This window comes from Saccoglossus kowalevskii, chromosome 16, assembly GCF_978046115.1.
Source record: "Saccoglossus kowalevskii chromosome 16, keSacKowa6.1, whole genome shotgun sequence".
NCBI lineage: Eukaryota > Metazoa > Hemichordata > Enteropneusta > Harrimaniidae > Saccoglossus > Saccoglossus kowalevskii.
Window position 1 is genome coordinate 7,278,814 of NC_140656.1, and position 28,000 is coordinate 7,306,813.

Sequence of the window (28,000 nt, forward strand, 5' to 3'; positions counted from 1 at the left end):
TTATATGACATTCACAAATATTGATTTTCGATTACTAATAACTGTATCTTTCCCTGCAGGTTTTAACCTCTACCCATGCTGAAATGCGTCTTTGGATGACAGACGTCTAGTAATAATATGCTACACAACAAAGCTGAAGAAATACAACTTTTGAATAGAAATGATGTGGAATACCCGCTGATTTGTACCATGTAATATTTGCTCTGCCCACTGGGAACACTGTACTGTAATTCTATATCAGATAGCAATGGATTGATAAGATGTCTCTTTAGTTGAAGGAGGAAGATATTCTGTGGCTGCTTGTGCTTAGTAAGAAATGACGTTATGATTGCTGCGTCTATGACACTACAAACGTTAAACTTGGTATCTGCATCATTTGATGACTTCAATGGTGGTGCGTAATTGGTGTTGTTACTCAGCAGTTTGATCTTTGTGCATCTGCGATATAACATTGACTATGGTGTGCTGCTGTGGTGATCGGTGTGGCATTTGTTGTGCCAAATTCTGGACGCTTTTCTGGGGCCTATTTGAAAATCTGTGTTTTGCTGGCTGCGTTTATGGATGGCCGTCGTTAGTATATGTGCTTTACAAGGACCAATACTATGGTCATTTATGCAACAACAATGCAACGCTAGCTGCAAAAAATGTGACAGCAGAGGAAACTGCGTGTCCCGAACAAGATAGTCATTTTAATCTGGTTTTTACAGTGGCAGCATTTTGTGTTTCTTTGAGCACCTTGCCTAATGGGATTTTATATGATAAAGCTGGGACCAGAGTGTCGAAGATCTGTATTAGGTGAGTATTTCCTCTTGTGTCACCCGCTTTTGTGGGTTTCTGTGTCACTTGATATTTTCAAATATGTCATAATTATCTACAATTTTGTCGCTCTTTGTTTGTACTTGGTTGTTATTAAACAATTAAAACACCCATTTGATATAACATCAAATATTACATTTAAATGCTTGAGTTGTAATGTTGAGATTCTGTGGAAATGTGCAATAGCTTAGGACAAATTTGGGTGAACATAAGTCATTGATAGTGTCATTCATAAACTTTGAATGAGCCTGCCGCATAATAAAACCACTTATCATGTGTGCTTGATCATCTATTCAGAAATATTTCTTAAAGTTCCCAGCAAAATGGCATTATGGTATTTAAAAATGGTAACACAGTCAGGCTTGGTTTTACAAAAGTCATAATGTTTGGAAATAAGTCATTTTTAGAACAAAAAACATTTGAACTAAAAATTATTTCCAAAATATTTTATTGCCCGCAACATTTCTGTATTTAATATGATTTTGCTTTTTTCCCAATAAATTGACTAATCATTTATTTACATTGCAAAATTATGTATTTCTGATACAAAGTGTGTTTATGACACCAGTCCATTCATGAGAAGTGAATTATCACCAGACAGAAATTCCAACTTTGAGTTCTCTGCTATTGTATGAATACAACAGCTGCCAGTGAAAAATCACAGATTTGAGCTTTTTTGAGAAAATCTTCTGTGGCTAATTAAAATTTCTATCGTAATCAACTTTCCATCAGGAACCGATCATACATTTCCTAGTTTGCCAGATCATAAATGAAGATTTCATTCTAGCCCCTGGCACTTCACTGGGTGCATGATTAGAATGTGAAATCATTGCATGGCAACAGCTGTGATTGGTAGATGTTTCATTGATCTGTATTGGTTGCTGTATGCTGAATGTGACCTGCATAAAACGGTTATATTATAGATATGGGAAAGTTGATCAATACAGTTCCATTAATGTACCATTAATTTCCTCATACTTTGTAAAAAGATTGGTCATTGTTATACATTGCCATATACTAAATGAAAAAAACAATTGTACTGTGTTCTAACGTAGAATGCTCGTACAACGATTCAGTAATTCACCATTTTCATACTTCACACATTTGACTTCATGTATCAAAACCCATAAATTCCAGTTAAAAATGGTTGTGTCTAAAAGCCTTGTGTCAAAATCAAAACAAACATCATCGCTGATAGCATTCATACATTTGTATGTACTGTAAAATCTGTATTAAAAGCCGCGGCTTCTATTAAAATGGTACAATACAACAGAGGGGATGTGGCTTCTATTAGAGCATCTACACATATGAGAAATGGTGAATTTTTGGGTCTCAATTGTTCAAAAAGAATGGGTGCGGCTTCTATTAGGGATGTGGCTTCTAATACAGATTTTGCAGTAGTAGCGGTAATATTAAAATGAGGTTATTAAGAAGATAGGGGGTTTCTTTTGACTACTACTGCATTCATTCATTTGCCATTAACTAAATAGGAGAAAGATGTGCTCTGACAAGGATGACTCCTACGTTTCACTTTGACCCCATCGTCTTCACACGAAATATTGATAGACCCACTTTCCATCCCAAAACAGTTTTCAACATGTATATTTGTTGTAAATATTACCATTGAAGATCATCTTTTATTCTAATATTAAACTAAATATAAAATATGGGTTGAGGCTAAGCAGAAAATGGTTTAATTACTTGAACAAATAACTGCAAAAGAGAGTATTAAACCTTATAATGCCTCTAATACTGTTTCTATAGTGCCTGCAAAGAGGAAAAAGCTACAGCAAATGAAGGAATACAATGAATGTATAACCTTATAATGCCTCTAATACTGTTTCTATAGTGCCTGCAAAGAGGAAAAAGCTACAGCAAATGAAGGAATACAATGAATGTATAACCTTATAATGCCTCTAATACTGTTTCTATAGTGCCTGCAAAGAGGAAAAAGCTACAGCAAATGAAGGAATACAATGAATGTATGACTGCAGGGTATTTAATGCAACAACAAATTGTACAGTAGTCAAGATTGATTCATTTTTTTCAGCTGCTCATGCATCAAAATTGATCAACACACCTTTCTTACATGTCTAGCAATGATGCATTTCTGAGACTTAAAAATGACGTAGATAGGTGGTAGCAATGTCAATTTAAGTGTCATTTGGAATTCAGATAATAATTGAAAAGCATTATTTTTTAAATGATGGGCACATGCAAAATGTTATAAGCAGCAAACGCTTCATCTCTAGAAAGTGTAGTTTGCAGTTTCTTTCCTTCTATTCAGTTGATAACCATGCAACAACAGTTAACATAGATGTTAATTTTTGACTCCCATGTGCGAAGCACAAAATGGGAGTCTTTGCAGTTAATAGTGTGTCTGTATGTGTGTATATGTGTGTATGTGTGTCCGACTTTTCCACTGCTATCTCAAGAACCATACATCGGTTTTTGATGAAACTTGGTGCATAGATGCTCTGGGCCAATGCGCAGATTTGATTAGGTTTTGGTAAAAATCCATGCTCGTTAATTACCTAATTTGCATGATAATTAGCTAATTTTTAGCTATTCTATGACTGTTCCACTGATATCTAAAGAACCACTCATTGGATTTTGATGAAACTTGGTACATAAATGCTCTGAACATATGCGCAGATTTGATTAGTTTTTGGTAAAAATCCGTGCATATTAATTACCTAATTTGCATGATAATTAGCTATTTTTTAGTGGTTCCATGACTGTTCCACTGATATCTAAACAACCACTCATTGGATTTTGATGAAACTTGGTACATAGATGCTCTGAACTAATGCTAGGTTTTGATTAGGTTTTGGTAAAAATCCATGCTCGTTAATTACCTAATTTGCATGATAATTAGCTAATTTTTAGCTGTTCTATGACTGTTCCACTGATATCTAAAGAACCACTCATTGGATTTTGATGAAACTTGGTACATAGATGCTCTGAACATATGCGCAGATTTGATTAGTTTTTGGTAAACATCCGTGCATATTAATTACCTAATTTGCATGATAATTAGCTATTTTTTAGTGGTTCCATGACTGTTCCACTGATATCTAAACAACCACTTATTGGATTTTGATGAAACTTGGTACATAGATGCTCTGAACTAATGCTAGGTTTTGATTAGTTTTTGGTAATAATCAGTGGATACTAATTACCTAATTTGCATAATGATTAGTCAATTTTCGGTTTTTCCACTGATATCTCAAGTACTAATCATCACATTTCAATGAAACTTGGTACATAGATGTCATATGACACTGCACAGACCTGATAGTTTTTATGGTAATATCAGTACATATTATTACCTAATTTGCATAATTAATTAATTTTCAGCTTTTGATATAAGTAGTGAGCATTACATTTCAATGAAACTTGGTACTTACATACTCAAGGACTATGCAGAGATTGATTGTTTCGGATAAATATTTGTGCATATTAATCACCTAATTTGCATAATTCGTTAATTTTCAGCTTTTTCCACGGGTATCTCAAGTACTAATCATCACATTTCAATGAAACTTGGTACATAGATCCTTTAGGACTATGCAGAGACCTGATTAGTTTCAGGGTAAATAATTGTGCATATTAATTACCTAATTTGCATAATGATTAGTCAATTTTCGGTTTTTCCACTGATATCTCAAGTACTAATCATCACATTTCAATGAAACTTGGTACATAGATGTCATATGACACTGCACAGACCTGATAGTTTTTATGGTAATATCAGTACATATTATTACCTAATTTGCATAATTAATTAATTTTCAGCTTTTGATATAAGTAGTGAGCATTACATTTCAATGAAACTTTGTACTTACATACTCAAGGACTATGCAGAGATTGATTGTTTCGGATAAATATTTGTGCATATTAATCACCTAATTTGCATAATTCGTTAATTTTCAGCTTTTTCCACGGGTATCTCAAGTACTAATCATCACATTTCAATGAAACTTGGTACATAGATCCTTTAGGACTATGCAGAGACCTGATTAGTTTCAGGGTAAATAATTGTGCATATTAATTACCTAATTTGCATAATTAATTTTCAGCTTTTCTGCTGATATCTAAAGTACTAATCATCACATTTCAATGAATCTAGAATTATGCAAAGACCCAATTAGTTTTTGGTAAATATTTGTGCATATTAATCACCTAATTTGCATAATTAACCAATTTCCAACTTTCACACTGATATCTCAGGTACTAATCATCACATATTAATGAATGTTTATACATGGATGCTGTAGGACAATAGACAGACCTGCATAATTGTGGGTTAAAATCTGTACATATTAATTACCCAATTTGCATAATTAACCAATTTTAAGCTTTCACACTGATATCTAAAGTACTAATTTCCATTTTAATGAAACTTAGTACAAAGATGCTCTAGGACAATGTACAAACCTAATTAGTTTGGGGTAAAACTCTGTTCATATTATTTCCCTAATTAGCATAATAATTCATAATTTTTTGGTTCTAATCACATTTCAATTAAACTTGGTACATAGAGTTTTTGTTACATTGCGCAGACCTCATTAGTTTTACAATCAAATCTGTTCATGTTAATTTTCTGATTTGCATAATTAGTTTTCAGCTAAGTAATTTCAAATTATATTTAATGTGTCTCCAATACTCTCAGCACATGGGAGTTCTTTCTAAGCTTTCTTTGATTAGTTGAGTGTATCTCATGTACAAAGGTGTTAATTTGGAGTGAGATGAGATCTATTGATATATAGTATGTACATTTTATCCCATAGTGCAATTCAAGTCTCTAGACCAATGGGAAGTAGGAGTAATTCACTCCAAGATGTGTGCAAATTGTGTGATTCATCTTTTCTCAAACTTTAATACATTTGGTACATACATGTATATCCTAAAAAACAATTTCAGCTCAGTATGTTCAGTGGTTCTGAAGAATTTTTTTTTTCATTTTTGGCTCTTTTTTTGTGAGGAATGGCTCAATGTAATGATAAAAAGAAATCAAATACAATAATAAAAAAAAAGCTGGCTATGATTCCCAAATAATTAAATACTGTTTTGTGCTCGTTATCTGACGTTTCAACTGTATCAGATTATGTTGCCACAAAACTATCTTTTCAGGACGCATGTAATCTGTAGTATTACTACCAATGTAGACTTATCTGCCGAGTCTTTTTTTCAGATTTCGTCATGTGATACACGTGTCCTCAATGCATATGTTTATGTTAATTTTTCATGGAGTATTTTTGGTATATAAATGATATCAGTGCTGTCTTAACAAAACTAATCGTACAAAATGTTAATTAGGGTGCCAAAACGGGGCATTGTGAAGAAATCCTCTTATTAATTATTTTTTTATGAACCAGAAACTTTGTTTTCAAATCCATAATGTACAGGCACTTTTTTGTACACAAAAATATTTGATGCTGTTTAACCAAGCCAGGCCACTTAGTGATACCAAATTTACTGTATTATAATTGTACTTTAGTTTATTATATACTAGATCATTAAAAATGACTTAGTTTGGCCATAAAGACGTCTTTCTTTATGCTACTACTAACATGAACTGATTATCCATGTACTGTGTTCTATTTTATCAGTAATTCTCACTTGAATGAGTTCTTCTCCTTGCTGCACACACAGTGTATTATTTATAATCCAATTACTCACTGGGTTTTAATTTTGCTGATAAGTGAAATCCAATAAATTAAATCTACAGGAATATGTAAAATTACAATATAACTGATTATTGATTTTCTGAAAAATACGTGAAGACCCAGTGAATATATAATATATTATCAAAGTGAAAATAAGATTTTGTTTACAGTTCAAAGTCTGATATATTATACAAATGAAACATGTTTGATTAATTAGAATTAATTTGTTTTTGATTATGACAAATTTTGATTAGATTTGATAGAAAATTGGGTTTGATCTGGCAACAAATTGATGGCATAATTGCATCAGTTTATCTTTGTTAGTATACTAAGGAGGTTCAGGTTGAATTGAAGCTAATTGCTTACGTGTCATTCTCGTCAGCGTTTCATTTTTATGAGTTAATGCCACTAGGATAGTGAAAATAAAATCTGGGTCACTGGACAAATTTTGGAGAAACAAGTCAAAAATAGTCAAAACTTGTAATTTTTGCACTGATTTGTATGGTAAAATTATTTGGGTTCATATCTCAACATTTTGCACAGTGATAAAAAAGGTCATACCGGTATTATTGTTGATATGAATTCTAATATTGTTAAAACATTTCAAAAAATTGGCATTTAATTTAGTTTTCAGTACAATATTAGTTTTCAATGTACAATGAGTAGTTTTCTTCTATAATACATTATGTAGATGTACAGTAATATGTCACATGCGAGCATTGCAAAATTTGAATTTGGCTCAAGTCTAGATGCGAAATAATGAGCATGTGTATAAATGCTATACTTCAGTTAATAATGCACCAGGCAATTTTGAAGTGTATGTATGAACATCCACTGTCAGGGTTGTGTATTGATGTTTAATAAGTAATGTGTACTTCACTAAAATGTTTGTGCATATCGCTGTTTGTTTTCTTAATATGCTCAAGTTCAGCAAAATAGAATAAGCTAAAACTCTCTTCCTGCCTGAATTGAAAAAAAATATTACCTTTTCTGAGCTTTTGTGACAATGCGAGAGACATACCAATAAAGATTGTGACAATGCAAGACAGTCCCTCAAGAGACATACCAGTAAAGATTGTGACAATGCAAGACAGTCCCTCAAGAGACATACCAATAAAGATTGTGACAATGCAAGACAGTCCCTCAAGAGACATACCAGTAAAGATTGTGACAATGCAAGACAGTCCCTCGAGAGATATACCAGTAAAGATGTCAAACGAACATTCCATCATACATTGATTAATCAGTGAATAAAGTAATGTAGGATTATGAAATATGTTCTCAAAGTGATTGAATCTCTGGGGAGAGCTACCTGTCATATGAAATTCAGTTTTTTTTTATAATTAAAAAGAAAATTGCCCCCAGTTGAATACTCAAGCACATCCATCTTTGTGTGGTTGACTTGATATTATAATTGTAAAATAGAGAATTCACAATTTCAAGTGATAAAACAAGGTATCCCTCGGCTGTAATAAAATAAAAACAATCTTATTGTTATTCTGCTTATGTACTTGTGGCAGCGTTAATGAATAAAGTGTTAGTGCTGCTCTGTGAGTGTGACGAGCCGGTGCAATCGCAATCGATATGAACTTCCACAGTGGGAAAAAAAACTATGATGTGTTAAACTACACAAGAATACCACCAGTCATAAACTGAAGCAGCTGCTATATGTGTACCTGTCTGTTCATGCCTGTATTTCAGAAATGCTTGCCGGGCCAGTCATGTTCAAACATAATACACTTGTAATTGTGCCGCAGTCAAATCTTTGATTGACTGAAAGGCATTTTATTCCTAAATATGCACCATATCAAGCATTGCATTAATTTCATGTATGCACAGACTTCCTTCAGACTTTTTGGTAATTTGATATTCTTCATTTTGATTGACAGATCTGGTTCAAAATGGCCGACTGGTCGTCAATTTTGTTTTCAATAATGCTATTCTGTAGATACATCTCTGACATGTTGTCTTTTTCGATTTCTTTGAATCACATTCAAACTTCACACAAACATGAAACCTAAATGATTGCCGCCGGGTTACACGTACAGACATTTGTTTGTTTTAGTAGCGATCTCATTCAAGTCATCTTAATGCACCCTTAATAATATACAGACATGCATCTGAAATAGTTGTATATAAATAAGAATTCAATATGCTGCTACAGAGATAAAACTAATTGGGAACTCTGACCTCATTACTGGCTGGCTGTCGTCACTTGGTAACACTACAACATCATTTTCCCCCCAAAGATTTTGTCAGTATAAGGGGCATATGCAGTGGGAAATACATTTGATGATACTTAGATCATTGTACAAGACGTATAATCACTATGCAGTTTAAACATGCTTCTTTCCTGTGAAGCTTTTATATACTTAGGATTATTTCATTAATTTCCCTGTAATTTTTATTTGGATGAATTAAAAACAAAATTTTTGTCACAACAGAGGGCGCTTCAAAATTGCTAGAGGGTGCTGCACCCATTACCTTATTCAGGAATAACACTGCTGCTGTCGTGTCTTCCAAGTTCACTGCTTGTGCACTACTATAAATTCTTGATTTTCTTCACAGTGAAATGTGCATTTCATCAAGTATACATGTAAACGAAAAAAACAACAAGTATGAGGGTGATCCCCGAACTTGTTCCCATGGAAACAATGACATTGTGATTTTCCTATAGCCTGTAGCAACATTTCAGGCTTCAACAGGCTTATGTTAACTGTATGTTAAAGTTTTGGTGTGGTTTGATACCAGCTGTGATTACTGGAGGGACTGTGACTAGAGTTAGTGAAGAAGTGAAGCAATGGTGAACTGGGTGGTAAACATTAAATGAACATGACACAGTTTTCTTGCATGCTTCATTCTGTTCTTAATTCTCTTGATATACACGATTTCGAATTATGTGGGGTTTAGAATGAATTCAGTGTGATCTTGTGTCAGTGTGTGGGCCATCACGGCCATGGATGGGTTGTTTTCTGATTTTAAATTTAATAACCCCCCCCCCTCGTAACGTGGTTCACATAGCAATATAAAATTTCATTCATTAGTTCCAATCATGACCAAGTCTCTAAAAGACACTTGATTGTTCAGATCAGATTGATCACAGATTGTTCAGTGTCAAAGACAATGCATGCTGTACCAGTGTGCAACCAAATGTGTACACATTGTGTTGACTGCTTTTGTTGACATTTTAGTGATGTGTCATATCAGCTTGGAGGGCACACTTATGACAGGTGGTCATGTCCAGAGTTATCTGCAAATTTCACGCCAGAGTCTACAATTGTTCAAAACAAAATAAATTGACAAATAACTTTAAAACCAATTATTTATACATTGTTAAGCATAAATTATTTTACAGTGTGTATTTTGTTTAATTTCAATATGCTCAGATTCTTGCATCTCAATTTTTTTCAGTATTTTGTTGCTGGGAGGGTTTATTTTATTCATATTCAGCAGTCCAGAATTACCATTCCTCATCTACCCTGCTATGATATTATGGGCTATCGGTGGTTGCCAGCTCCTTGTGGTTAACTTTCAGGTATGTATCAAAAGATAAACACTGCCCTCTACAGTTGTGAATACACTGCATAATGTGCTCACACACTATCATATAGAATCAATCATAGAATCCCTTCCTCCCTCCCTCTCTCTCTCCCTCCTCCCTCCCTTCCTCTCTCCCTCCCTCCCTCCCTCCCTCTCTCTCCTTCCCTCCCTTCATTTCAACATATCATCAATCATGGCTTTGTTCAAAGTGGACATGCGCGTAGGAATTTTCACATGTTCTATCACCCATCTGTTAGCATAAAGCAAACTAGTGAAACTGTGGTATCTTTACAAATATGTCTGTCCCCCTTTTTTTAACTCCACTGTCACCAAAGATGACAGAGCAGAGCTGTTCATATATATGGAGCTGATTGTCTGTCATTCATCAACTATTGCATTTTTTACTTCTTACCAGCCAGATTGTTTGGATATTTTATATGGACTTCTATCAGATTAGTTTATTTTGTGACGATATCATCTATTTTAAGCAAATATTTTCAAAAAATTGTATATTTTTACTTCTTCTTGAAACTACCACCTTCTATGGACTGCTATCAGATTTGTTCATTCTGAGACAATATCATTAATTCTCTCTTTTGCCATTTTTGATACAAATGATATATTCAACTTCTTCTTGAAAATTACCAGTCTGATTGCTCTAATATTTGAGGTGTACTTAATTTTTATGAACAATTTATCAGGTGAGGTTAGGTTGGCATGTTCTTAGAAGCCAGAACCAAACTAATTGTTTGTGAGTTATCTGCATTTTGTCTTATGGGTGTGCATTACTTGACTTGTCTACCACACTGTTGTAGGACAGCCAAGCTATTTCTACTACCAGGTATCTTGTTTATATGTAGTTCCCAACACATTCTTTTATTATCTTGAGTTTCAAAACATTGAAATTTGTAATTGAACAGCTGGTGATGTTTTACTTTTCCCCATAGTCTCATGTATTAACTTAATCCCTGTGATATAACCTCACATTTATCTCCAAAATGTGGTCAGTCGCCCAATTTTGTTACATTGTTTAGCAATAATCAATCTATTCCTGAAGTATTAGCAATTTTCAAGGACTTTCCTGAAATAGTTATGTGCATTGATCAACCCAACCTCGTTATGAAAACATTATGATTCAAGTGTTGTTGCACTATAGTATTCGATATTGAGTTTTATGGTTCATGAATGGCTGGGACTCACCACATGGTGATTGGTAACCAACTCACATCTATGCTAGTATTTATTAGATATTGAGACAATATGAACTCATTATCGCTCAATGATTTGGTACGTGATTGAGTCTGTTACATTTCATGCCCAGTCACCAATATATTCCTGACTTTCTTGGTGTTTGAAAATGATAAAAAACAAAATTTGGCTGTACATTTTTAAATTCATTACCCATATACCATATAATCATAATGGTTTCACCAAAATTATTATTAAAAATAAAACAAATAGCCAAAAAAGCAGTCCCTTTAATAATGTAGAAAATACAAGAATTGTGAATGCTGTGCATAACTGCATTCATATCTTGTAGTAATACACACTCTACATCATTGTATGAATAATTTATACTTTTATCAGTTGATATTCCATTCCATGGTGTTTTCTGACAACCTTTGATGACTTCATAGGTGATACTAAACAACTGTGATAGACAACATGTCTCTTGTATGAATTATGAATTTCGGTGTCAAATCGGTGTTTACAGATGTCAACAGAGTCCTACGTCACATAAATTCTTAATGTCTTTGTTTTTTCAATGTATTTTATTCATTACAATTATAGTATTGATTTTCTCCCTGATTTCAACATTTCTAACGTACATCATTACATTGTGTGATTTGGTTCATTTTAACCTTTAACCTTGTGAATATACCAAGTCAACTTTGTCGCTTTTCGCAAGATGATCTTTTTTCAATTTTTTTTTTTTTTTTAATTTTGATCATAATCTGTTGACAATGGAAATAATATGCATCAGATCAAAAGTTATCCGAACAAAATTTACGAAATGTTGAACCAAAATATTGACACGAAAAATTGATGGCTTTTCAAATCGTTAATTGGGTTATACAAATGTTTATCATTAAACTTAGCATTTTGTATGTAAGATTTGATTCACTTTGTTTTTCCTATTATTAAATTGGGTTAGCACTAAGTCTAGGCACATTTGAGCAAAGTGATAATACAATTAGGTTGCGGCTAATGCTCTGCTGAATCGATTTGATATACTTTTCTCGCCTCTATGAGATACAATGTAGATTTCCATGGATGGTTTAATGTCCGGAACATAATCCCATTATTTATCAATAAATTTTGTCAATATGTATTTTGCACAGCCAGACAAAACTTTTGCGCTGTGGCTAATCATTCTAACGTTCTATCGCTCACACTGCATTAAATGTAGCTGATCAAAGTGTGAGTATGTCATGTGTTGTGTCACTCTGCAACAAATTGAAAAGACGTGTGTGCAATTCTCAATGATGTTCACTGATCCATGTATAAAATAACATGCTTATCATCTAATCTTGATGTCTATTTTCTGTTACTGTAAAATCTGTATGCGGCTTCTATTAAAAAGATACAATGGAAGACATGATGTGGCTTCTACATGTATGAACCTTTTCACCACCAGACTCTCTTTCTCTTTTTTCTTATATCCTTCAATATTTCTGGAAATGAACCCTAGTTTTGGAACCAACAGACAAAATTGAGGTCAATTTTCAGTTTATACTAAAAAAAAATTGGCTATTTTTGTCTCGTTAGTGTATTACGCTAATCTGATCGTTTTCTACTAAGCAGTGCATTCATGTGTGTTTTTATTTTGAAACTTGTTGTATACTTTTATATGCCAACATACTTATAAAACCAATGTGGAGTAATTTTAAATTATTTTGTGTTATCATGAGGATATTTTTCATCTGTAAAATATATATTCTTTGTGACGCCTAATTTAAAATTAACCAGTTTTTTTCTGCATGCACTTATTCATCTTTTCCATTGAAATCTACTAGTCTGATAAATGTCTTGGGACTTGTATAAAAAAGTACACCGGACTATGTCAGTGTTGTTTTCACTGTGTAATTGTCAAAAGAACTGTTTCAAAGCTTTTTAGTAACCATGAAAAAAATGAATCCATGTGGGAGGCATATCATATGAGTTGGTTATTGCCCACCACAAACTTAAGACACTTGTAACGTACTGAATCACTCTCTATCATGTCATAGTAATTCCTCATCACTTATTCTTCATCCCTGCATTTTCATCTTTAATCCATTTCAAAGCAATGCGTCATGGTTTCTGCAATTATTTCTACTCTCGCTTTATTCTGCCGTTAACAGGATTGTTATGTGTGAATAACGTCTGCCATATATATTTGCTCGTAGCCATGCAAAACTCATCTGTCTTAACAATTGCTTTTACAAAACCATCATTTGTCCATTTGTCTACCTGCTGACCATTTGTCTGCTTTCATGGCCATCTGTCTCGCAGTTTACCAATTTATTTGCCTGTTAATCTGCCCATCCATTTATACATCAGTCTGCCCATTCATTCACCTGTCAGTCTGTCTGTTCATTCACTTGTTTGTCTACCCAACCATTCTTCAGTCGGTGTGTGGTACACCCTGATGAATTACATAATAGTTGGTGTGTCAGTTCAGCACCAATCTGAAGGGATGTGTAACCATTGGCCCTATATGCTGTTGCAGTACCTAATTATTTAATCTGTGTACATTCAACTTGCATATAATTAGCATATAATTTAGCTGATTTTGTCATTTATATTCTGATATTGTATTCGCATAGAAACCAACTTTCCCGATTCTTTCAGAGTAAACTTAGTCACGTCCACCTAAGAATTCTTGACTTAGCATAGTATGATAGCAGTCTTGGCACTATGCATTCATTCTGATGTGTTTCATTAGTACTGTGAAGCTATCTATTCAATTCAGATCTAGATTTTAATTGTGTTTAATGATGATTTATTGTGATGTCACATATATCATAGTTTATCCTTGTACATTGTATTGTCTTTATTGATTATTGCTTGATTCCCATGGTGTTTTTGCCATCATTAGGCATCAGTTCACTTTACTGATAGATAGTAAGGTTGTTTAAACCAATGTTTTGGAGGCAGTTGTAATAATATGTGAATAATTAACATTAAATTGGGGGAACTTTTGATGTTACATGTATGAACATTCATATATATTTGTGAAATTCATTCTCCTCTCAAAATACCTAGGTGAACATGTGTATTTAGTCTAAATTGGAAGCATGTTATGAAACATGGTATTTAGTACAACTTGTAAATAAATGGGCTTTTTGTCATAGTTGGCCACGTATTGCTGTTGCAGTTTGCCACACCCTTCTGTTGCAGTTGGCTGCACCCTGCTGTTGCAGTTTGCCACATCTTGCTGTTGCAATTGCCGCACCCTGCTGTTGTAGTTTGCCACACCCTTCTGTTGCAGTTGGCTGCACCCTGCTGTTGCAGTTGGTCGCACCCTGCTGTTGCAGTTGGTCGCACCCTGCTGTTGCAGTTGGCCGCACCCTGCTGTTGCAGTTGGCTGCACCCTGCTGTTGCAGTAGGTCGCACCCTGCTGTTGCAGTTGGCCGCACCCTGCTGTTGCAGTTGGCCGCACCCTGCTGTTGCAGTTGCCGCACCCTGCTGTTGCAGTTGCCGCACCCTGCTGTTGCAGTTGGCCACACCCTGCTGTTGCAGTTGGCCACACCCTGCTGTTGCAGTTGGCCGCACACTGCTGTTGCAGTTGGCCGCACCCTGCTGTTGCAGTTGGCCGCGCCCTGCTGTTGCAGTTGGCCGCGCCCTGCTGTTGCAGTTGGCCGCGCCCTGCTGTTGCAGTTGGCCGCGCCCTGCTGTTGCAGTTGGCCGCACCCTGCTGTTGCAGTTGGCCGCACCCTGCTGTTGCAGTTGGCCGCACCCTGCTGTTGCAGTTGGCCACACCCTGCTGTTGCAGTATGCCACACCCTACTTTTACAGTTGGCCACACCTTACTGCTCTACAAATTTAATATGGTGGCATGTATGTGTGTGAGTTTCTATTTGGGAGAGATGAATATATTGCTCATGTTAATAGGGAAAACACAGAAATTCATTATTCACTGATATAAATCTGTGTTTGTTACTCTGTGTGCATTGCCTTGCGATAAATGTTATCAACAATCTTGTTCATATGGGAGGCATATCTTGCACATTTGTGTTTTGATGTCCACCACCCTATAATGTCATTGAAATACAGAAATGTAGTTATTAAGCCTGGATTCCTGAACACAGTAATCTCAAAAACCTGTTACTGCTCTTTATGCATATGTTAATTACTGTATTTCCTGTTCTTTCTTGCAGATTGCCAATCTATTTGCTTCAAAAAGATCCACCATTATTACATTTTTATCAGCAGCCTTTGATTCATCTGCCATCACAATGCTGGTCATCAAGGTAATACTAGAGAGGGGTATTTAGGTCAGCTGGGGAATACTAAAAATAGAATTAAACGTTAAAAATCCAGTATCTGCATTCATTTCAAAATGTATTTGCACTTGTTTGTTTGAACGTTCAATTTTTTCTTTATTTAGGGGAAATTACGTCATCAACATTTCATGTTAAACATCAACATCACATGTTTACATGTGACGCTATCACAACAAATTAAAATAGAATCTTATCACTGAACACAAACATTTGTACACATATGTCAATCAATGTGATCACTATACTGCCCTCGTGCATACTTTGTGGTATTCCCATAATAACCTCAAAATACCTGAGATCACTAAAGAACAGACAAGCAACGCCTATTGTTTTAGGTGTGAATTGGGGATTACACCAGTACGATGCGTGCCACGGCAGACCTTGCTGGTAGTTTATTGACACAAGTCTACCCGAAGATTCCCGAACATACTCACATTTACCTGCTTTGTGTGTTTTCTTAATGTCATTCCAGTGCAGAAATCGGAGACACATACTTTCAGATCTAACCGGAAATGACACCTATGTGTTCTGACTTTTCCATCGCGTCGTTTCTGTCGAAATCGGTCAATTTTTGGATGAGTTACAGCATTTTTAATGTTTCCTACTTTCGTCTACGATATTTATGAATACATAATGAGCAAATGTATGGTAATATTTCTCGTTACTTTGACTTTTCCCAACATTTATCGAAATTTTTCTATAAAGATCAAATGGCGGTGTTGGCGTCGACAGTGTTCCTTTGTGTGGACTATTCGTAGTTTTTTGTGGACACTACGTTTGAAAACTTGATATGCTCACGCAACTAAGCGATTAAAGTCATTTAATATTTGGTAGGAAGCTAGGTATTTTCATGGAGCACAAATTATAATTGTCTCTATTCTCTTTGTTTTATAATTTCAGAAACATGGATAATGAATGTAGAAATAGATTTGATGAAATAATAATGGATATCGCGTTATTACGTTATAGTCGCGTTAGTTCGATCTGTTGTTTATTGGATTGAAAAGTTAAGCCCAAAAACAAACATGACACGCATCTGACCAAAGGAAAAGCCACGTAGCTAGTCTGTTCTTTAGTGGTCTGAGAAAATACATACAAGGAGAACAAGAATATGACAATTTAAAAACTACATTATTTACTCGAATTCAGGTTGCCAACTTGACTGCTATACATGTGTATATAATAGTTCTATCCTCAATGAATCTGCCAACTAATGCCATTTTGTGTTATTTCTCCACAGTTCGCATACGAGGGCGGCATATCCCTACGGACAATATTCATAGCGCTGGCTGTACTCACTCTGTTTATCAACATCAACACCTTTCTTTTGCTGCCCAGCAAGCGTATTCCATTTCCACTGCCAAAGGATTATTTTTACCGGAACACCACATCGCCATCCGGTCAGCAGATTGAAGAGATTGGCTTGAGACCACTTAGCAGTGCTAAAGTGCCAAATGGTAGTACACATAGGCTTCATAATAGATTTCACAATGACCCAGAGGAAGGTACGTTCTTTCTAGTGTATAGTCAACTGCACACTCGGTGTTTTACATGACAGAGCTGTTTCTATGGTTGTCTGTCGTCATCTGTCAACATTTCTATTTTCAGCTTCTTGAAAAACTACCAGTGCAATTGCTTTGATACTTGGTATGTAGGTACCTTGGGTGGACCTCTGTCGGATTTCTAATTGGCATGGCAACAACCATGTAAACTGCCATGGTTGTGATACACCTTGAACATTGTGGGAACAATAACCATGACAAATAACTATTCATGTAGAACATTTGTCATTTTTCTTTTGAGGAAGACTCTCAACAAAGACAGCAGAGCTATTTTGACTGGGAAGTCGCTTGGTCACATTTTCACATCCATTCCTGGATGGTGTTTATTTGAGATTCTATTTTGACAATATTTATATACGACAGTATGTGTTTTTGGCAGATACTACTTTTCTCTTCAGAAAAGTTGCATTTTAACCAACCATTGTTAATTGTTTTTTTGAAAGTTTATAGTACTTTCCATCAATTAATAAATAACAAAGAAAAACATAATTTTCAACACAAATAATAGTCATAAATTAAAAAACCCAGAATTAATTCATTTTGCAATAAATTGTACTCCAAGGCAATATAAGGATATTGACCTAAAAAAAGTTGGGGGCCACCAGCCTTTTTTTCGAGAAATTGATGGTTGTATTTTAGTGGAAAGTCGCCATTTTGACACTATTATAACACTTTTACCACAGGTTCCTATGGCAGAGATATTATGCAATATCTCACAATCTAGCCTGGTGACATAGGCTGAAATAAATCATATATTGTTAATGATGGAGTACATTTTGTTGTTCTGAATTATTTAAAAAATCTGGGTTTCAAAAAGTGTCAAAAATTTTTCTTTAACATTGTGTTCTATACAATTGTTCTAAAAATAGCAATTTTCAAGAAATATTAGGACATGTTTCTCAAAAAGCTTAACTGTAACACACAAAATAATGCTATTTCATTGTACTATGGGACATTAGCTTCATGATTGTACATAATAAACTAATGAACATTGTCATGCGATTTATGACCAATTTTGCCCATTAAGCCAGGTTCATTAAACATTGTTGTACAACTAAGTCTTGTTGGCTATAAAGTTGTATTGTGGGATGGCAACATTTTTCAATTTGGTGTAACTTGGCTAGAAATCAAATCTGAAAGCTCTGGTGTTCATACGTTTTACTGATCGAAACTTAATGAAAATGTAATGATCAAAGTTCATTTCAGTGTAGTGGTAACATAGTGAAAAAAGTTGTCTTGTGAATTTGAAAGTGATGTATCTAATGGTTTATACAGGAAACACCTCAAGAGTGTGGTGTGCATCTCAGATTAATCTTAATAGAAAATGTTTCACATCGAATATGGATTTTGTAATATAGTCCATCTTTGTTCATCAAACAGAGAACCCACATGCGATTTGTGACTTGCTGAATAAGATACTGAGAACACATTCACAATCAAATCTATGCAACTGCTCAGTGATGTCTGGCCATTGGCTAGAAACTTTTGATACGGATATCTTACTTGACATTTCAACCAAACATTTTACAGACAATGCAACTTTAATGGAAGATCAAAATGTATCCAATTTATATTGAGCGACTTAATTGAGAGATTCTACTGTTATAATATCTCAGACACATCTAGTGTATAGCTAATATTCAATACTGCATATAAATACGGTCTACATGGTCTGCTCATAGAAAATAAATATGAAAACGAAAGCAGCCATATTTTCTTTGACTTATCTACTTTGATTTTCACTACGTTTAAAATGCTCTCTTATACTAACTAATGTTCATTCCTAAAATAAATCTTGACATAATATGCGGTTATTATACTATTACCGCTCTAGGGTATATGAAGGTAGTTCAGTGATTGTGTTGAGCGAAGCATATCCTTAATCAAGTAGTCGCTCTTAAAGTAAAAGATAAAAGCCCAGAATATCTGTGAAAAGCATTGAATGAGGTTTATGTTTGCTCGGTCATTTGCATTTATTGATGTAATTATGTTCCTTTAATGCAAGGCAACTATATTGTTGCTGTATCTAATGTTTACAAAGCAAATATAAGAAATATATTCGTAACACTTTTGTTCATGTTCGTACAGGATTTTATTGCTGCTAAATTATATTGTTTTCGTATAGTAATTCTATTTTATGTTCTCTTTTATAATATCAGATAGAAATGTCCGCTTAGATCGATCAAAACTACGTACACTTAGTGACAGCGAAGTAGACAGATACCGTAAGAGATTAGCCGCTAAATTGAGGCATGATAGGGGCAGCATGTGTCATTTAGATGTAACCAATTACCGTAAGGTTACTAGCCTTGATTTGAAGAGTCAAAAATGTGTATGCTGCAACTCCGCAGAGTCTTTTGACTCCGATCACCATGGCAACAAGATGGAGGAGATAAAGTTAGGTGGTGCTACATTGATGATTGGCAGTGAGGAGAAAACAGGCATGCATGATAATGCAGAATTTCCATTAAAAGAAGTGGGGACACCATCGCTAGTATTAGGTGAAAGTGACCCAGGTACATGTAGGGATAGAAATGCACTGACTATAAGCTCAGATAGGATAACTGACTGTCAATCTTTGGAAAGTAGCGTGGCTAGGGTTGTATGTCAGGCACAAGGCGAAGCTAGAGCAGGTGGGCAATGAGTGTGGTGAAGGTAATTAATCAATGAAATTGAATATTAAATAGAAATTTGTTACAAAAAAACTTATTTCTTGTATAAACTATTTATTTATCATAGTAAGGATTTGTAAGATAAGAGTCTGCTACTGGCGCAAATAGCAAGATGCTCACAAAATCACATTTTTAGAAAATGCTACAGATGGATTTTGTGAAAGATGTTCAATGTTTTCTATTGCCCTTGCAACATTCACAGTGTATATATTGTGTTTTTTGTCTCTTTGAATAGACAGTTAAAACCTCATTGTGGTCTGTGTTTCCGCAGTTGAACTTTTCCTGGGATACTGATCTAGAAATATAACAAATGTGCATACAACTCAACCAACTAACTGTCGGATCTATCATCACAACAAGTGTCTATGGCTTTCTGTGATTGCCAGTGGTGACAGATGCATGGAAGTTGCACACCCTTATCTTCTAAATCTGTGGAATTGGTGTCTGATAGCCACTAATATCTCATTAGAATTTGTCAAATTATGAAAACTTACGACTGATTTGTGTTCTTACATTATGGGTGTGTATTTGTGCTATCTAAGTATTACATGGCTTGAGGGCACTCTTACAAAAAAAAAAGTTGTGTCTAGAAATATAGCAATTGTGTATACAGCACTGTCATTGCAATTGATATCAATGTTGAATGACTAAGATTAAGATTTTATTTGTCGTATCAAGACGGAGGGACGATTCTTGAGAGGATGTCGTATTTGTTCTATTTGTGACGTACATAATGACATAAATAACAGATATATGTCTATGGTCAAAATCATATTTTATTGGTCTAGTATACACAAATGTTGGGTTTATATGTGTTTTTATGGAGATGCATTTCTGTAATAGAACACATACAATGTTTAAGTTATTTTCCATATAATATAATTGTCATTGTGTTTTGGGAACCATCAGTTTTTGTATCTCTGTCAATGCAGTGAGCACGTTTCAATGCAAGTTTTTTGTATTTCAGATGGTTATGGTGGATCTTATAGTCCGGATTCTGGTTTGGGAATGACAACAATCAACAACAACCAGAATGCATCTAACAGTGCTGACTCTCCCAAGTCAACAACAACATTGAAGCAATGTTTGTTGTCTGGTTTGTTCTTTTCTCATCTGATTTGGATGAGCATTGTACAACATAGGAACTGGTTTTACCTGGGAACATTTAACCCCTGGATAAACACTTTAGTGAGGGGCCAATCGATATCTAGTTCTGAAGCTGACATTCAAGGTAAGTTAGTATGATAATCTTGTAGTCTAGCATATGCCTGGTATTTCTAGGGAAAAAAATGGTACTATGCATCAGCAAGATACTGGTGTATTTGCCAAATTTAGTGTTATGTGCCACCCTTTTTAAGCTCTGCTCCTTATTATCACTGGAGCTTATGCTACATGTATACACATGTGTTATCTGTAGTTTAGTTGACAGCAAAAAAATAGGTTTGTATAAGAATTAAAAATAGTACAATGCGCGAGCAAAAGTTGCTGGTGTGCTTGCCAAACTTAGCATTATGCACTGTATTTTTTTTTTTTTTTTTTTTTGCTGTCATGTATCATTGACGCTTATAGTATATATCTGTACTACTGGTAGTCTGAGTTGTCTAGAAATAAAATAGATAGGGATGGAAAAGATGTGCTGGTGCTCATGCCAAATTTAGCATTACATGTACTTGTTTTTTTATTTAGTCGAGCTCTGCTGTTAGCTTACCAGTGGAGCTTATAGGTATGACAGATTGTTTGACTCCGGCGTTAACTTTTCATCTAATTAACGCCCTGACCAAAATTTGTCAGATTTCTTTAATTAATATTTACCATGCATATACCAAGGTTGGTTGTTTCTCAGATTTGCTCATTTGCCGACAATGTTTATATTCTTTTTGTTCTTTTCACAACTTCATTTCAGTGAATATTTTTGGCAAATATTTCATTGATGTTTGACACTATTATTAAGTTAAGAATGAATAGTTTTGCCAAGTTGTTTTATATTTCTTTTTTATAATTCTACAATATCTTCCAAACACACTACCAATAAAAACACTTAATGTACTTTACCCTTTCTTGTGTCTTTCAGTTAGTCATTACACCACGGTGTTTGCCTTTCTTCAGTTTGGTGCAGTATTCGTTGGACCATTAAATGGATTGATAATAGATAGACATAAAAAGAAAACACTGACCCGACAAGGCAGTAGAGGCTCCTGGCAAGGTAATCTTTAGAAAACCAGTTATTCTATAATTTGCTCTACTAGTAGTGCATGCTATGTAAATGTTGGTAGTGTGTCTATGGCCAAAAGAAGTAATATATGAATGATCTGGTATATAATTCAATACTCCATCAAATTTGTAAGATAAGCAGTGATTAGTAGACCAGCTCATAGAAATGAATTATGGCAATGTTTTTGGTGAAATGAAGGTCGCCACCAAATTTCAGCACTGTGAGTACTGTAAAAGACTTAATTATTCACTTTAATTTTGCTTATTTCGCTGACTGGAAAATGCACTAATTTAAAACCCACCGAATATGCCTAAAATGCTTAATCAGTGAAATTTAAACCCAGTGAAAATTAGTCATTTACAGTACATACTATACATATGTTAAATAAAAAAACATGCAGATCACATCACAGACACCAATGATTTTTTTGGGCCTACATTTCCTAAAATCACAATAATTTTGGTCATACTTAACTATTTTTGGGAGTAGTGAAAACCAAAAATTGATCAGTTGTCTCATTTCATGTAGCCTACTCATTTCAGATACTGCTAATGAATCATCAGGTTACATTGAATGGTTACTAAGGGCGACAATTACCAACTACCACTTCCTCTATACTAGTAATGAGTTATTATTAATCAAATTTATTTTCACACCATTGAAATCTTCTATTTCGCAGTTCAAAGAACACGAGGTCCAAACGCTGATCTACAAGATACAGTACTAGCTTTTCTGGTGACCAACACAATTTGTGTTCTGTTTTCGATTGGAGTAGTTATACCCATCTTGCAAGTACAATACATTTCATTTGTATTACAAGTCATACTCAAGACATTTGTATATGGTCTTAATGCTGCTTTTATTGCCACAGTGTAAGTACAACTCACCACTCCACTCCCAACCCACCCCCACCCCACCCCAAAATCCATAGTCCCATAGCAGGGATTTAGACCACTTGCTATTATACGAACAAATTTGATGTCAGGGATTATTTCAACACTGTCAGTTTATGCCCCACCTATGGGTTTTTAATATGTTGCCTCGTGAGGGAAATTAATAATCTAAGAAAGAAAATGCCAAATTTCCCTCTTCAGCTCGAACTCCTACCACCTGGTGGAATACGTTGATACATGTATGACATTCCTGTCATTGAAACTGGTTCCCTACAGTCATCATTTTACATTTGAAATCATATCATTGTCTGTATTATTCAGAGCTTTCTGATCAGTCTTTGAGCTATATTTTTGTTCCACTCACTAAATCGCAACAGTATTCACATGTCCGAAAAAGAATTTTCAGATTCAGAGTTCTCTGCATCTTACACAGGTACGGCATGACAGGATTTGTGTAGATGATAAAGAAAAACTGAGCAAGATCCTTCAGGATCTAATGTGGATTACTCATGAACTTTAATTGTAACTAGTGAATTTGGTTCATGACACAAGTTAACGCCTTTCAACAAAGCATGTACACCCTTTAGTATACATATCTCATGTATAAAAATACAAACCTTTATTGTTTATGGCTGCAGTAAATGCTTTCTACTCCTTATAACAGATGCGTTTGTGTTGTATGTTGCAGTTTTCCTGTGGATTATCTTGGTACTTTGTTAGGATTCAGCCTGGCGTTGTCAGCCATATTTGGACTTATCCAGTTTCCACTCTTTAAAATGTCACAACATTATTTTGATAATGATCCATTCATTGTGAGTATATATTGGTTTATCATTGTATGTGTTTTGTACGTTTGAGAGGTGACTGTCACTACTTGATTATCTTTTGGATGATATGTGTGCATATTAATTAACTTATTTGCATAACAATTCAGTTCTTCCACTGAGCTTATCACAATCTGATTCAAGATGGCTGAATGGTGGCCATTTTTGTGCTAAAAAAGCATAACAAATCAAGCATTTCTGGCATTCCGAAACCAGATCTTGGTTGTTTATGGATGGATTTCGTTCAAACTTTGTACATAAATTAGACTTTATGGTTCCCTGATGTATGTCATTTTTTTTTCAGATCGGATTCAAAATGGCTGACTGGTGGCCATTTTGTTTTAATGAATGACGTGCTTTGACTGATTATGTTTAAATTTTATATATTCATTCTACATCATGACATAGATATATAGATGTATTGGTTTGATGATCCAATTCATTCTGACTCTGCAATAACCATCTATATCTTAATTGTCTCATAGGTTAACGTTGGACTGTTGGTGCTAAACCTTGTAACCTACGCACATCCGTTTTATATAACGTACTTCTGCAAGAGGGAAGACCGTTTACGAGAAACCGAAGAATACGAGAGATTGTGTAGACAGAGAGACAGCGAGCAACTGAAGGTGATGAACATGATATCAACTGTCTGAACAGTCATACTATGTACTTGTATAAATTTCAAAAAGAAAAAATGGGTTGAAATTCAAAAAAAACTGTGTAAATATAGCGATTGTGGAGACAAATTGTAATAATAATAATAATTAATATAATCATATCTACTTTGGGATATCGATATGTAAATGAGAATGTACACATAAAATTAATGCAGCTTGAAAGTGATTGGTTGACACTGTATTATTTATAAGGTCAGTAGTGTGGCCTATTAACATATTTATAATTCTATGTTGCTATGGTGACATAAGTTATGATGAAAGTACTTAAAGTCATAAAATCAGTTTGATTACACATCACACAGCAGGTGTTTGAATTTCATGTCAACAAAATATTGTATTTTATTTATCAGTTGGTACCCATATCAGTCAGAGTGCAGCATGACGACTATGTCGCTTCGAGCCAATTATTGTATGATGTTGAGTAAATTTCTTCTATGAATCAAATGAACATACACCTTATAAAAACTTGCAATTGCTGTAAGTTAGTTCGCTGCATAGAGTGATCTATTATCAATAATAGCAATATTTATATTTTTTCTTCAAGTACGTAGCTTTAGAAAAAAAAACTGCTTTGAGGAATACTGCATGTTATCTCTGGTGTCAATGACCTGTTTATGAAAATTACAAAAATGACTGGGTGAGATCAATTGACTGGGTGAGATCGATTGACTGGGTCAGTGAGATCGATGGACTGGGTGAGATCGATGGACTGGGTGAGATCGATTGACAGCATATTTATTATTCCTGGATTTTGGGTTGTGCTATTGTCATTTTTATATGTTTACACCTGGTCTGAAAATAACAGAATATTGCTTGGTATGGACTGAATACTGCAAACCACTAACGCAGCTAAGAGACCCTGAATATTATGGTTGCTCATATGATAAAAGTCTATATTGAAACTTAATGCCTTGAATCAAATTTGACATTAAATTTAAACATGTTTTTGACCTGTTTAGTCTTTTGCACCCCAAAGTCAGCTTTTTACACCTTCCACAAAATTTTTTTTTTATTCTTTTATTCTTTCATTCTTTTATTGTTTTTTTTCATATTTTGTAATTATCCCAATTTTGTTTAAAATTCTGCACAAATAGGCAAAAAGTTCATCTCTTGTGAATAGTAACTGGTAGATATACTCGTAAGAGCACATATAACTTAAATGTCTGCTTGACTGATAATGTGGAATGGAGTGGTAAAATATATAACAAAATATTATATTAAATGTGATTGTTATTGAATTAATATTGAAAAAAAATGTACATATAAAATATTGGAATATGTTTATTGCAGTGAATCTTGCCAACATATTGGTAATTTATTACATCTCTGAAATGTGCTTGATTTAAAAGGCTCTGAAATATGTAAATAACCTCATTGATATGTAGAAAAGACCTGTATCTTCATCAAATTGTAGTATATATATATTGTACATGTAACATGTAAATTATGTGTGTACTTGCACGTGATGTTCCATATTTATATTGCAAGCTCAAAATAGGTCAGTATTTCTGCATTTGTTTATTATTACTTTATATTTGATATTTAAAACTTTAAGTTATTTAGTACAGTGCATTTTGTTAACAGTCCACCGCAGAGAATTGTGTAACTATGGATCAATGGAGTCTATAAAGACCATAGCAACTATTGTTTTTATTTTTATGTAACCATGTCACATGATAAATATTCAGAATGGCTTATTTCTATAATTTATCAAAAGATATTTCTATTAAATGAAAACCAACTTTTAATTTGTAAGAATTTTTTTTTTTTTTGAGATTAATCTCTGCGCAACCATTCTTGGTTACCAGTTGAGAATAATCTTTGTGTTAGCATTGGAAACTGCCATTGTTTAGGTGAGAAACGATGAATCGCTTTGTGGGAAGATCTTAGTCACATTGCCATTCTGAAAGCTCTGATAATTAACTGATTGGCCATTTTGATTTGGGTTTGTCATTTGAAAGGTAATAATTTTATGAGTCTTAACTCTGTTTACGTATTTTGTTCATATAATAGACACCTTTTATCCTTTCCAGAATAAGAGAAATAGACATACTGTAAACCGCTTCAATTTTGTGAGTCGGTAAAAATCAGTGACTTTCACAAAATGATGACTTCACAAATGACAAAAAGTCATCATTGCGAAAATTTCAAACAGTATCTTCCTTTACATTAGTCATTCCAGTTTTATCAAATTATTTGTCAATCTACAAATGATATATTCTTATTGCAGCTGATATTGCACGCAAAAAAGTACAGTGAAATATATGTTTGTTTGTTTTTTTATTGGAGATTAAAAACTTGGTCACTTTATGATTTAACGTTAACAATTTGTGACCAGTCTTTTTCTTTTAACATATATGTACCTGTTTCTGAAGTTCTTAAAAAGTTTTTAATTTATGAAGTTTAAATTAATGCACATGCAGTTTATTTTCACTGATTTTTTGTAATCTTTAATATTTTGAGTGTCGTATTCGAGTACATGTTTTTTATGTTTTGTGTGTGCGTGTTCTCCCAGTATATATCCACTTTAGAAGTTGGGGGCGCTGTTTAACAACACACCACTGTTCAGTGTTTGATTTAACTAAACTTACAAATAATTCACATTTATTTATAGTTTTAATATAATACTATATTTCAATTCAAAATTCTTCAGTATAGATTAGTAAAATTCTTGATATTTACCTAAGCAAAATGTTTTATCAAGTAATTTGAAAAAAAGAGCAAATAAAAAAAAAAAGGGAGGGAGGTGGTGGGACTTGTTTCCATGGTAAGATTGACATTGTGATTTCCCTATTGCTTTAAGTCCAATTTTGGCGACCATTTTGAAATACCATGCCAACAGAGTTGTTGGATGTTCATTTATGTACCCACCTGCTGGAGAAATATTTCTCTGATTTACTAGAAATTTACATGAAAAACGCAAAATGAATCCTCTGAAAGAACGCATAAATCATTGCATTGAAAAGGGACTCAGGGATTTTCATCATTTTCTCACAAATTTCATGCAAAATGAAGTATTTTAACAGATATTTCAGCTGAGGTTATTAGACAGTTTAACCCTTTAAGTTCAGAAGTCAACTTTCGTCAACATTCACAAAACAATGTTACATTTTTCAGATTTTTTTTCAAAAATTTTGATCTGCATCTCATGTAAAATTATGTCCATTTGGTAAAAAATGATCAAAAATATTATCAAAAAATACTTAAATAGGCAAAATGTTGCGCCAGAATTTTAATTGGAAAAATTATGTTAATGGTCCAAAATTTTAGATTGTTACTCGATAATGTTTGCATCATTTTACCAAGATCACACAGTGTTATTTGCACGTAACTATGAAAATGAGTTGCCTTCCCAGTCAACATGCTACTAAATTTATTTTATTTTGCCATCTGTGAGAAAGTCCTTTTAAATAAGTACACATCGTTTTATTTTTAAATCACATTCACACACACCCCACCACACAAACAGATTATATGCTTATAGAAATGGTGCTCGTCTTTGTCAGTCGATTCATGTTTGGTATTTGATTTTTACTTAGCAATGTCAAGATTCATTTGTGAATGAAAAATTTATGTTTATACACAAATATGTCATTTATTTCATTGTGTTATGAAAAATAAACGAACGTGTTTAGCAAGA

At 34.1% G+C, this 28,000-nt stretch overlaps 1 protein-coding gene across 1 annotated transcript; it reads left to right on the forward strand.

The window, feature by feature from the left end:
- Nucleotides 1-261: 261 nt before the first annotated feature.
- LOC102807224 (equilibrative nucleobase transporter 1-like) lies at nucleotides 262-28,000 on the forward strand. The gene is made up of 10 exons (XM_085491493.1): nucleotides 262-795; nucleotides 9,900-10,023; nucleotides 15,392-15,484; nucleotides 16,758-17,022; nucleotides 19,239-19,712; nucleotides 20,719-20,982; nucleotides 21,823-21,954; nucleotides 22,643-22,835; nucleotides 23,545-23,668; nucleotides 24,166-28,000. The coding sequence occupies exons 1-10, from the start codon at nucleotides 458-460 to the stop codon at nucleotides 24,334-24,336; spliced, it is 2,178 nt and encodes a 725-aa protein (XP_085347619.1). The 5' UTR covers nucleotides 262-457; the 3' UTR covers nucleotides 24,337-28,000.

Coding starts and splice junctions, on each gene's coding strand:
- LOC102807224 (XM_085491493.1), top strand. CDS start 458: ATGGTGTGCTGCTGTGGTGATCGGTGTGGCATTTGTTGTGCCAAATTC. Junction 796..9,899: donor GTGTCGAAGATCTGTATTAG/GTGAGTATTTCC, acceptor AATTTTTTTCAG/TATTTTGTTGCTGGGAGGGT. Junction 15,485..16,757: donor TCACAATGCTGGTCATCAAG/GTAATACTAGAG, acceptor ATTTCTCCACAG/TTCGCATACGAGGGCGGCAT.